At 33.0% G+C, this 11,628-nt stretch overlaps 1 protein-coding gene and 1 pseudogene across 1 annotated transcript; both read left to right on the top strand.

Annotated features, from left to right (window-relative positions):
- The first annotated feature begins 1,356 nt into the window (after positions 1 to 1,356).
- On the top strand, positions 1,357 to 8,973 carry LOC125828814 (uncharacterized). Its single transcript, XM_049508142.1, has 10 exons — positions 1,357 to 1,575; positions 3,504 to 3,575; positions 3,661 to 3,785; positions 3,888 to 4,048; positions 4,624 to 4,693; positions 5,332 to 5,386; positions 6,062 to 6,145; positions 6,711 to 6,749; positions 7,556 to 7,602; positions 8,606 to 8,973. The coding sequence occupies exons 1-10, from the start codon at positions 1,441 to 1,443 to the stop codon at positions 8,712 to 8,714; spliced, it is 897 nt and encodes a 298-aa protein (XP_049364099.1). The 5' UTR covers positions 1,357 to 1,440; the 3' UTR covers positions 8,715 to 8,973.
- Positions 8,974 to 10,730: 1,757 nt separating this feature from the next.
- On the top strand, positions 10,731 to 11,489 carry LOC125828852 (protein MAIN-LIKE 2-like; annotated as a pseudogene).
- Positions 11,490 to 11,628: the final 139 nt, after the last annotated feature.

Below are 11,628 nucleotides of genomic sequence, written 5' to 3'. Positions count from 1 at the left end.
TTAGATCCATAATGCAAGAGCCAAAACGATGAAAACACGAAAAAAAATTGAAATCGAAATGAAGAAGATGAGACAACCTATTTTGAACTTTGCAGACGGTTGAATAGAGATATGAATCGTTTGAAATTCAAATTGATTTGAATTTGATAACTGATTTTGTAATGGGGAGAGATTGAGGGCGAGATTTTAGGAATGGGAAACGTGGGTTTTGGTTCTTAAAGAATAATGTATCCAGCAAATTTGATTTGGGGGAAAAGAAGGGAATTTTGTATTTTTTTGAAAGAGTAGGGAAATAATGAGAATATGTAAACTAATGTTGTGTACTTTAGTAATTTTTCCCTATAAGTAACCCTTTTTTTAGTAGATGTAATTAGAGCCGTCAATATGGGCTAGGCTCGTTGAGCCGGCTTGGCCTAACCCGTGATTTGATAGGGTTGAGCTACGATTTTTGGAGCCCATTTAAGAAAAGGGTTTTTTTAGTCCGGTCTGAATAAGCCTATCGATTTATGGGGCTTGAGAAATATGAATAGGGTCGGCCCGTGGGCCAAATAAAAATTAATTAAAAAATAAAATAGAGTATTAATAATAACAAGAGTCTAAACTCAAAATCTATTTAAAGTTTGAAATATTACAATTTAAATACAAATTATGTTTATAAAATATGTACTACATAAAATAAAATTTTCCTAAAATTTCTAGGAAATCACTACATACCATAACCTATGGAATATTGTCATAGTTTTTATGTTTTATTATGATCATTAGAAAACAATTAGGTTAATATTTCTATTTAGTTATTTATGTTTTTACTTAAAATCAAACTTAATAAATATTATAAAAATAATTTTATTTATGTATTTGATTAACAAGTAGAACACTAACACCATATAATATTGTCTTGCCGATATTTATGATAATATTTTTAAATTATAATTTAATTTAAAAATTATAAAATATATATATTTTTAAGAAAAGAGGACTGGTCCGGCAAACCCATAGCCCACGAACTTGTGGGCTGGACCGATCATTTTCTAGTCAACAGAAAAAATAAACTAGCCTGACCTGATCCGTCAAATTTCAAAACTTGTATGGGTTAGTCCGAATAAAATGGGTCAACCCATATAAACAGCTCTAGATGTAATTAACCCTATTCACTAGTTAATGTAATAAGAGTAAGCATTGAAGAGGATTTTGTAACAAAGATATGGACCCATTTGGATTGTGAAAACGAAACGAGAGGCTATGTTGAGTCCACGTCTCGAATGATGTAAAGTACGTTAAATTGAAGGAGAGGTGTGGGGTTGAAGGTATCAGATACACAGGTCTGTTATACAAGTCTTGTATCTTTTTCCCAACTCCAAACATCGGTAAGTGTTAGTAGAATTGGAAATTGTGGTGGGTATTGAAGAAAATGCTGAATGATGAAGTAGTGGTACATCCATGAAAGGTATATCTTTCTCACAAGCATTATCAGCCTTTGAATTCACATACATCGGCTGTGCTACATGTAACGGCTACATCAAACCCACAATTGTTGCTAAGAAGACCAACAATTCCCATACACCCTCTTCTAAGGTACTCTCTCCTTGCCAACTATCTCTTCTTAATCATATCCTTATCTTACACTAGTAAATTTATTTACATTTTTATACATGCTTTCTTTATGTTGATACGTAGAAAAAGATAAATCATCAGTTGACGGATGTTCACCATGTATTATGGTGATCACTGTCTTCCAATTCAAAATCTAGGGGTTCAGTTAGACCAAGCCCTTTTGATTTAGTGTGTTCAAAATAGTGAATCATTTAACACATAATACATAGTTTGAGCTAAAACTATTGGGTTTCGATGAACCCATAACTTCTTAAACTACATATACCCCTGCAGAGAAGTAGATTGTGATGCTGCATCGGGTTTGTTCTAGAATGATAAGTAGCCAATTTCATTTTGCTTTTCGAAAATAGTGAAATGAGAGATATAAAAGTTAATAGGACTTCAAGAAATGATAAGCAAGTATTTAAGGAGAAAAAAAAGAAGAAAAAAGAAATGGGGTTCTTGTAGCCTATCTTAAGTAGTTGAAATGTTTATGCTTCTAATCTGTTGCAAAGGTGGTTGCTTGGTGGGAGAAAAGCTATCCACGTTCAAGTAGTCTTAAATATATATTAGGGTCATTAACCTCCCCTCTGAATTATCATATTCCCCGATTTCCCTGCTAAATTTGTGTATAAACTAACCTCCACTATCAAAATTTAGTAGTATCATATTTCAGAATTCTAAATTTAATTTAAAGAATCATTAGCTGTAAAATTTAAAGAGATTTCGTTCAATTAAGGAAAAGAAAATAAAATCTACTAGTGATTTGGGTTGTCCAGTCAGTTATACCTTTTTTAAAGGAATGTAAGAGGTTGCTTGCACTATGATGTAAAAAAACACTTCAATGAAAAACTAGAGGGGAGATTGTTTAACTGGACTTAAGAATTATCTAGGAAAAATAGATAAAACATGAGTAATAGGATATGAAACATAATTTTGCTTTGATCATGGCCCAGCAAGTCTCACTATAGAAGGACCCTAAACGCTCATTGTGATATTCAGCAGTTTGAAAATAAGCACTTCCTCGTTTATTTTATGTGTTTTAGTTTGATGGGAAATAAGGAAAACTTTTGAATCTTGTGGTCTTAAACTAAAGATGTGTATAATGTATGCCTTTTGAATCTTGTGGTCTTAAGCATACTATGTAGGATATTGAATTAAAGAGTTACTAATATAAATAAGTGTCCCTTTTTATAAACAAACTAAAAATGAAAGTAATACACATAAATAGAAATAGAGGGAATAGTACTTTTTGTTGATGATATCGTTGGCATCATTTTTCTACCTAAAGGCAAAGATTACATTTTGATTTTTGAAGTACTCTAATTGGCTTGCTTGTTAGCAATCACATATCTTTATGTTATCCATAGGGCGAGTTATCAGAAAGGATAGAAGTTATGAAGAAACACTAGCTCGCTTTGTCAGACATATAGGTAGTCCATTTGCTTTGGTGATTGGAAATGCTCTTCTGCTTATCTATTGTTTTTAAATGAAATAATTTTGCTGCTGTATCTCTATGTTGCTCACAACTGGATATATATCATTTGTATGGCCACTAGACATGCAAGTGCTGGAAGTTGATTTTGGGAGTAATTTGCATTAAGGGCTGGAGCTGGTCAAACTGAAAAGTTGTTTGGGAATCATTCAAAAGTATAACTGAGAAATTCTTAAATTGGACACAAACAGTTTTTGGGATGTCATGGGATACCAAACCATGTATTTATCCATCGACTGGAAATGTGTCCTAGTATGCCAATCTTTCCTAGTTTTTAAAACTATATTTACTTACTTTTTACAACTTATGAAATATTTTGATAACTCCACCTAGAACTGGCAAGATCATCCTGTAATTTGAATGTCCTGCTGAATAATTTAAATCTGATAAACTTTACTTATTCGACTTCGAATAGGATACTGATACGCCTCCTCCAAGGATTACATCAAACTTGAAGCAGAATTTGCAGTTCCTAAAATTATGGAAGGTCAGTCTTGAATTAATATCAATGGAACCTGTTACTAGATCTAGTATATTATTTTCAGCAATTCATATAGTGAAAAATCCTTTAGGAGTTCCAAAAGAGAAAATCCAGTACTCCAAAGCCTGCTACTAGTTATCGTAAGAAGAAGGTGGAGAAGGAAGAACTGCCAGACAATGAAGAGATCTACCGGGATCCTACATTGGCACTATACTAGTAATTTTTTTCCAGGTCTTGTCTAGAATGAATTTTCTTGTTTAGTAAACATCATAGTAGGTGAATTGACAAACTACTTACTTTTTTAAAAAATTTCTGTAGTACAAATCAGGTATTGGATACTGCTGTTCCCGTCTTGCTTGTTGATGGATATAATGTGTGTGGATATTGGCCAAAGTTGAAGAAGCATTTTATGAATGGAAGCCTTGACATTGCTCGTCAAAAACTCATTGATGAACTTGTATCATTCAGTTTGCTAAGAGGTTTGGGTCTTTTTATCCTTCAATGAGCCTGTTCCTATGTTGCATAAAAGCTTGCTAGAGCACATGTGGTCTTGCCTAGCTCTAGAATCAAATGAATAAAGTTGTCTTCGTGTGACCTACATGTCATGAATTTGATCCGTGGAATATGCCACTGATACTTATGTTAGGGTAGGCTGCCTACATCGCACTTCCTTGGGGTGAGGCCCTTCCACTATCCTGCATGAATGCGGTATGCTTTATGCACTGGGCTGCCCTTTTTATATGTGCATCTCAATAATCACTTGAAAGGCTCATAACTATCCTTGTAGTGAATTCCTTCTGATACTTTTATTTTCTGAGGTAGTTTATCTGATTCAGATTCTGCTACTCTTTTTGTTTAGAAGACTTTATTTTTAGCAATTGTAATATTATTCTGCTAGCTGTAGTAGTTTTCTGCTGTTTTTCATCAGATTATTGGCTTCTCGCACATTGAAATGAGCCCATATTGTCAAAACTAGTTGCTCTTTGTATACTTTATTCATGTCTTATTACTTGTCAATTTGTAAATGTTGCCATCTCATTTCAGTATATTGCAGAGGTGAAAGTGGTGGTTGTATTTGATGCTATGATGTCTGGAATGGCTACACACAAGGAAGACTTTGAGGGGTAATTCCATTAGACAATGAAAAACAACCCCGTAGTTACCTTCTGTGGATATGTTTCTGTCTGACAGACAGGCTCTCGGAATTTGCTATTATTTTTCTGCTCGTCTGTCATTACTGTAGTTTCATATGAAGTCAAATTCTTGTCCTCCTTTCAATAGTTAATATGTGGATATGTTGTTGCATACTAATGCTATATGCTATTGATTGTTAATAATAGCAAGTCAGTGACCCATGCTTGTGAAACATTTTTGGGCCCTGATGTGATATCATGTTTATTTTCATATTTACTTGTTTTATTCATTCTTCATAATATGAAAAGGAATTATGAGTCTGGAATTGAGCATACTTTCAAGGATTTTTTATTGTATTTATTTTCAGTCTCTATATTTTCCCACTTTTGAGATGTTCAGGTAACTAAAGAAGAAATCTGATTTCATTATCATATTTATCATGTTCATTGATATCTGATTCAGAAACCAAACATCTAATGGTCAGTTTTCTAATGACAGTTTATTTATACATCTACTGCTCAATTTCTTAGTTCTTGATTCAATCTACTTGTCCTGGTGAACTCTTGAATGCAGTCTAGACTAGACTGTTTAGTAGTAGAGTTATATGACTCACTTCTTCATTTTGCAGCGTTGATATAGTATATTCAAGTGAAACATGTGCTGATGCATGGATTGAGAAGGAGGTGAGAATGTGATGAAGCTCAATTCTAGAGAAGATTTATCATTTTTATTTTCAAGTTGCTGGGTAAATAACTTTACGTGTTAGTACTTAGTACTAGAAGTATGTTATCTCAATAGCCTTTTTGGATGGTAGTTTTTTTTTTCCTGCAAGAACAATTGCAAAATTAATGCCCATTTGCATTAGAAGTTAAAACTGAAAATTGAATGATCGCTTTCATTTAATAAGGGTTGATGTTCATCTGTTCTTACCTTTTTATCCATGTCTCATAATACAGTGCAGATTTTTCAATACAGATTGTGCATTTATTGGATCAAAGATGGGTTCACATCTGTGCTCATCCTTTAAATTTCTTTTACCATAAACCATGTCTACCTTATTCCTTAACCAAATTATTGCATGGTATTCACATGAAATCATTTTATATGTCCCAAGAATTTCCTAGTCTATTGCTGACATTAGAGTTTGGTCCACGAGTGGTTGAAGGGTAATTGTACTTGGTATGGTTTAAGTTGAAAGTTATCTCTCCAGTTTTATGTGAATTGTTGCACCACCATTAGATGCAATACTAGGCCTTACACTGAATTACAGAAACTAGTTTGCACATACCTTTATGTGTAATATTTTGCTGATCTTTCTATGGCTGGACTGATAGATTTGTTGTCCATGGCATTGAAAGGTGGTCGCTTTAAGGCAGGATGGGTGTCCAAAAGTATGGGTTGTCACATCTGATCATAATCAGCAGCATGCAGCCTATGGAGCAGTATGTACTTCTACCTTGATATGTGATAGGATTCTAAGTAGGAAACTCTAAAGAAAATGATAATGGAAAGAAATAAGCAAAATGTAGAAGAAAGATACTATTGATAATGGATTTATGGGGAACATTGGATTTGTTACCAACACTTCCCAATTGAATTCAATCGAGTCCAAATGGTCATATTGACTTGTACAAAGTTTCCAATGCTAAAAGGAGGGGGGGGTGTTAAAACCTTAAAATGAAGGTTGAGTTGTTGCACTTTAATTCAAGTGAATTTCTTATGCTTGTGATTTCCTGATCCATGTACTAATTGAAGTGCACCGACAACTTTCCCCTGTGGTCTGAATCTGATTATATATTTCTGATAGCACTCACACATATCAATTTTTTTCTGGTACTCTAACCTTCTATGAAGGTAAAATGATTAGCTATCTGTTTCAAAAAAAAAGTACAATAAGTAGCTATTTCAGCCACAGTCGGCAACCTCTTTTCTTCACCATCCATTCTCTAGCATACATCCTTTGGGTAGAGACTAATTTCCTTATTAAAACTTTGGCGGTTCTACCAGGGGGCTTTTGTTTGGAGCTGCAAGGCCTTAATCTCTGAGGTAATGAGCAAATATCAGATTCTTCATGGTGCTTGGCATTAACCTTTGTCATCTCTCAATTTTCTCTGCTGCTTCATGTCTTAAAACAGAACAAAGGAAAGCGAGGTTGAGAGTTAAAATAAATTCTTTCTTCTGCATAAAGAAGAACAAAGAAAATAAAAGTATATATTTTTTGTTTTCTTGTGACTTTTATTTCATTTAGTGAGATGAGAAGTTTCTACACCGTACTTGTTACCTGAACTGAAGAAAATATAGTTTTCTTAAACTTTTCTTCATTTATTCTCAGTCCTCTTATTCTTTTTTTCCTTCTCCATTTTCTTTCTAATGGAAAAATATGGGAGTTGCTCCTCAACTTAGTAGGTGTAACTTAACAATCTAAGAGAAGGGGTATGTTGAGTCCAAAAAGGAAGTTCAAGGGCTTAGATGAGAGTAACTATAGTATAAGAGCGTAAGCAATATTCTTCTGTAAAGTCTAAAGCTATATGGTCCTTTCCCCCTTATGTATTGCGTAGAACTACTGGTAAAATTGTTTTTGTACAATACTTGTACTCAGTAGAATAGTTTTATTTTGACTCTAACTCACATTTGGATTAGAGGCTTAAGAATGTGATCCGTGCTGTTGACATTGGCACCTTATCTGACTTTGTTTTAGTTAAAAATGTCCAACACCTGTATGCTTGTGGATATGAAGATTAGGTGCTTGAATGTTCTTCTAAAGTGTTTGCACTAAATAGTAACAGCTACTGCTACGAATAATCTGCTCCCTAATTCTGATGTAAATTATCTGATCCTTTGAGATAATGTAGATTAAAGCTTCACACAAGGAGGTTGAGAGAATGCTGCGGGAACATAGGTATATCGCGTAGTTTGAATTTTTTTCGTTTCTTGTCTAATCTGGAGATTACTCAGCTCCTCGGGTTGGAAAAATATTCATCTGAATGTATTTATGGTAGCTTTAAGCGACTCATCTTTTCCATATTCTTCTTGACCTTTCAAGAAAAATTATTTTAACACAATTACATGCTAGTTTGCAGTGTTTTGTTCTTTTATTTACCTTGCAGTTGTTTCTCGTAAGGCATATAAAGTAGTTAATAATTACTTTTGAACTTGTTTAAAGTAGAATTGAAGGCATTTCTTGTGATTAGCTTTACTCTAATATATTCTAGTTGAGGTTTGAAGAGGGACATTGCGGAATCCTTCATCTTTCTTACAGCATGTAGTTAAGAGTCATTTAGTAATTGACCTGCTCGAGCCCCTTGTCCTCAGCTGAGCGGGTGAGAATGTAAAATCTAGCATGTTGATGAAGTTTTTTTTTTTTTTTACTTTTTGATGAAGTAAAATGTTACTTTCTAGTCTGTTCTCTTTTCTTCTGATATGAAAAAGAAAATGCTATGTTATGCTACTAGACAAACAAGTATAACCCAGCACCAATAACAGTACGTACCTCATAAACTGCTTGTAAGCTAAACTAATGGCAGTTATCTCGTGAACTGTTTTCTTTGTTTTTAGTTTTACTGAAGATATATAAGTAGAAATTGTTGAAGAAGAAGTTTGACTATACATATTTTGTATGATTGTGTGTGCTGTTGCTTTGTTTTTGTTGTTATTGCTCTTTTCCCCTCCCTGAAAAAGTAGTTATCATTTGCATTGTGGACATTTCAATCTCATCAACTATATATAGCTCATCCATTCAGGACACTTCTTTCCTTTCCAGCTGTTGAATCAATTGGCGAAACTATTAATGATAGGCTATAGTATGATTAACAGATCCTATCCATGTTGTCTTTCACACTTGCATAATTTCACCGCCATCTGACAATGCTAATAGTTTCTTGATGTGCCGATTTTCTTCACAGATCTACTTCTATGCAAGGTAAATTGTTAAAGCACAACCTCGGTGCAGAAGTTGTGGATGCTCTGAAGGACCTCAGGGACCAGCTTTCTCAAAATGAGACGCGCAGATGATAAGTCTCACGAGAGACTATGTCAGAGACCGAAGCAGAATTTTAAGTCAATGGATGCGAAGTTCTAACTGCCCTAATAACTTTATGACTTTATATTTGGATGTGTGTTATAGACACATATAAACCAAATGTTTCAACCACATGTGTGCATCTTGGGCTGATGCTGCCTTCAACATTCATCCGCATCTGGGTTATTCCTTGTGCCAACATCATGGAGATGCATACATTTTTTGAAACTACTGTTGAGTATTTACAAGTTATTGCCCATTTCTACATTGTCTGTTTGTTGGGAGTGGTATATAAGTTGGATGGACTTTATTGTTCTAGCTAATGATACTTTTAATATTGCAAAGATCATGTTCTTGCCTCAAATTATGCATAGTGATCTAGTCTGCCCTGTTCATTCCCCTACAGTGAATTATTTATGGGTAAATTTGTCACGTGATACTTACTAATGACTGAAATCACAAAACTAAATTTCATAATCCATAAATCGCAGAATCTAAAACTCATATTTTTGCCTAGTAAAATACATTTCAAATAAACTTATATTTACACATTATTTTCAAAGCCTAACCCACCTATTACCCGTATTTTAAATCCAATTGCACTATATAAAACAGAGTAAAACTCACATGGATTTGGCTGTACACTGTTAGGATTAGAAACCGCCTAAATCATGAAATGTGCATTGGTAGGGGCTAGTCAGATGACTGTACGTTTGAAGTCAAGTAACTCCCTCCGTTTAAAAAAAGAATGATATAATTGGACTTAACATATAGTTTTAAAAAAAATAATGACTTTACAATCTTGTGATCCTAAATTAAAGTTGTGTGAAATATACCAAAACATTATTTAATCTTGTGGCCTTAAACATGCCATAGAGAAATCTAAAATTGAAATGTTGCAAAAATAAAATAAAATGGAGTCATTCTTTGTCAAACACGCTAAAAAGAAAATTAGCTCTTTCTTTTTTAAACGGAGGGAGCATTACAATTTTTGGACTAAAATCAGGATTATATAATCTGCATAACTTATTCATTATGGGATAAGTTATTCAGATTATAGTCTTTGATTTTAAAATCGTTTTAGCAAATACCTCTAACTAAACAAATAATAAATTTAATTTAAATTTTAAATGGAGATAGTCCAACTAATTCCTTCATCCGAAAATACCCCTTGGTGCTTAGGCTGTTTTGAAAAATGGTACTCACACATGTCTATTACTATGAAAGCACCAGATGATATCTATCTTCAAGTCCATTGGTTTAGGACTAGGATGTATAACTCTAAAGTTAATGTATTTATAATAGATTAATTTGATATAATTTATGATTCGGATATAAAATCCTGATACAAAAATACAATAGATAGTCATATGGTGAGAACATCATATGTGCATGAGTTAGCTAAGAAGACAAACTATAAAGAATTGTTTGCGTTAAGGTAAGTTTCAGGAGTCCGAAGCCTAAAGGGCAACAAAATTGTCAAAAATTTTCAAAGGGCACATCAATTTATTTTTTTTAACCAAAAGGACAAACTTTTTTCGAATTTTTTCAAAAGTCTTTCATCTATGAGGTAAGTTTTGATTTATTTTATTTTTAATTTCAAGAATTAATTTTTAACTTTTATATGGTATTATGAACATATTCGTCTTTAAATAATTATATTAACATTAACACTTATTTTTATATTTTGTATATAGATATGCATCCGTCAAATATGTACGTACATTACGGTCTAGTAGAGTATGATATATTAAAAATTCAAGTTGATCATCGTTCTGAAGGAATTTGGAATGGTAGCTTAAAAGAAGAGAAAACTTGCTTATATACGCGTCGCAGTTCTGTTGAATTTCGGCAACATATAAAATATCATCTATTATATCCTCACATTCGTCAGTATTTTGAAAATTATAGGTTTAAAAGAATTCTTGATGTAGGATGTGTGTTGTATGACTCCGGATTAATTTTCTGTTTTAATTGAAAGGTGGCGTCTAGAAACACATACCTTTCACATGCGAACTGGGAAGGCTACCATAACTTTACAAGATGTAGAAATTTTGTTCGGAATGATGATAGATGGTAGTCCTACAATTTTAAATGGCACTGATACTTTAGGATTTTTGGGTAGACAAGAAATGATGTTTGAATTAACATAATGGTTACTGGATAACGATTATTTTTCTGGTGTTAGTAGACTGTTAACATATAAATTAATTGAGCATATTGAGGGTTTACATGATATTACTGATGATTCAACTGAGGTGCAACAAAGGTTTAAATTATATTTATTATGGGTTATATGGTGGGTCAATATTTCCAGATAAATCTAATAATAAGTTTAATTTGGACCTTTTGATTGACATGAAATTTTTTAACGTAATGTCAACACACGCATGGGGAGCAGCCGCATTATCATATTTGTATAACTGCTTATGTCGTGTATCAATGAAACAATCAAATGAAGTTTGTGGATTTCTCACTTTAATGCAAGTATACATTTTTTATATTTTAGTAATATGCACTTTTAAATTTAATTATATTCTAAAAAAAATGTTAAATTTTATTTATTGTAGATTTGGGCATGAGAACGTATTATTCCCCTACAACCATTATTGTTCCCTCTAAGGACCAATCAACTTGAGGCTCCAACTGCGGTTGCACGTAAATGGACTCGACATAGAAATCATCAAAATGAGGCACAAACAGTAATCGATGTGATTAGGGATGTACTAGATAACCTAACTGATGATCAGGTATTTAAATATTATTAGCAGTTTTAACTATTCATATTAGTATCCCATTTTATTTAAATTTTTAACCATTCATATTTATATCCCACTATCCAAGAAAATCATGTGAATATAATAACAAATACATAAATTTTTGGTAGGTCCTCAAAATAAAATATTA

This window comes from Solanum verrucosum, unplaced genomic scaffold (assembly GCF_900185275.1).
Source record: "Solanum verrucosum unplaced genomic scaffold, falcon-dt-bn FXZP01000198.1, whole genome shotgun sequence".
NCBI lineage: Eukaryota > Viridiplantae > Streptophyta > Magnoliopsida > Solanales > Solanaceae > Solanum > Solanum verrucosum.
Note: the sequence above shows the minus strand (reverse complement) of the source record. Positions and strands in the feature narration are given on the sequence as shown.

Coding starts and splice junctions, on each gene's coding strand:
- LOC125828814 (XM_049508142.1), top strand. CDS start 1,441: ATGAAAGGTATATCTTTCTCACAAGCATTATCAGCCTTTGAATTCACA. Junction 1,576..3,503: donor CCCATACACCCTCTTCTAAG/GTACTCTCTCCT, acceptor GACTTCGAATAG/GATACTGATACGCCTCCTCC. Junction 3,576..3,660: donor AGTTCCTAAAATTATGGAAG/GTCAGTCTTGAA, acceptor AAAATCCTTTAG/GAGTTCCAAAAGAGAAAATC.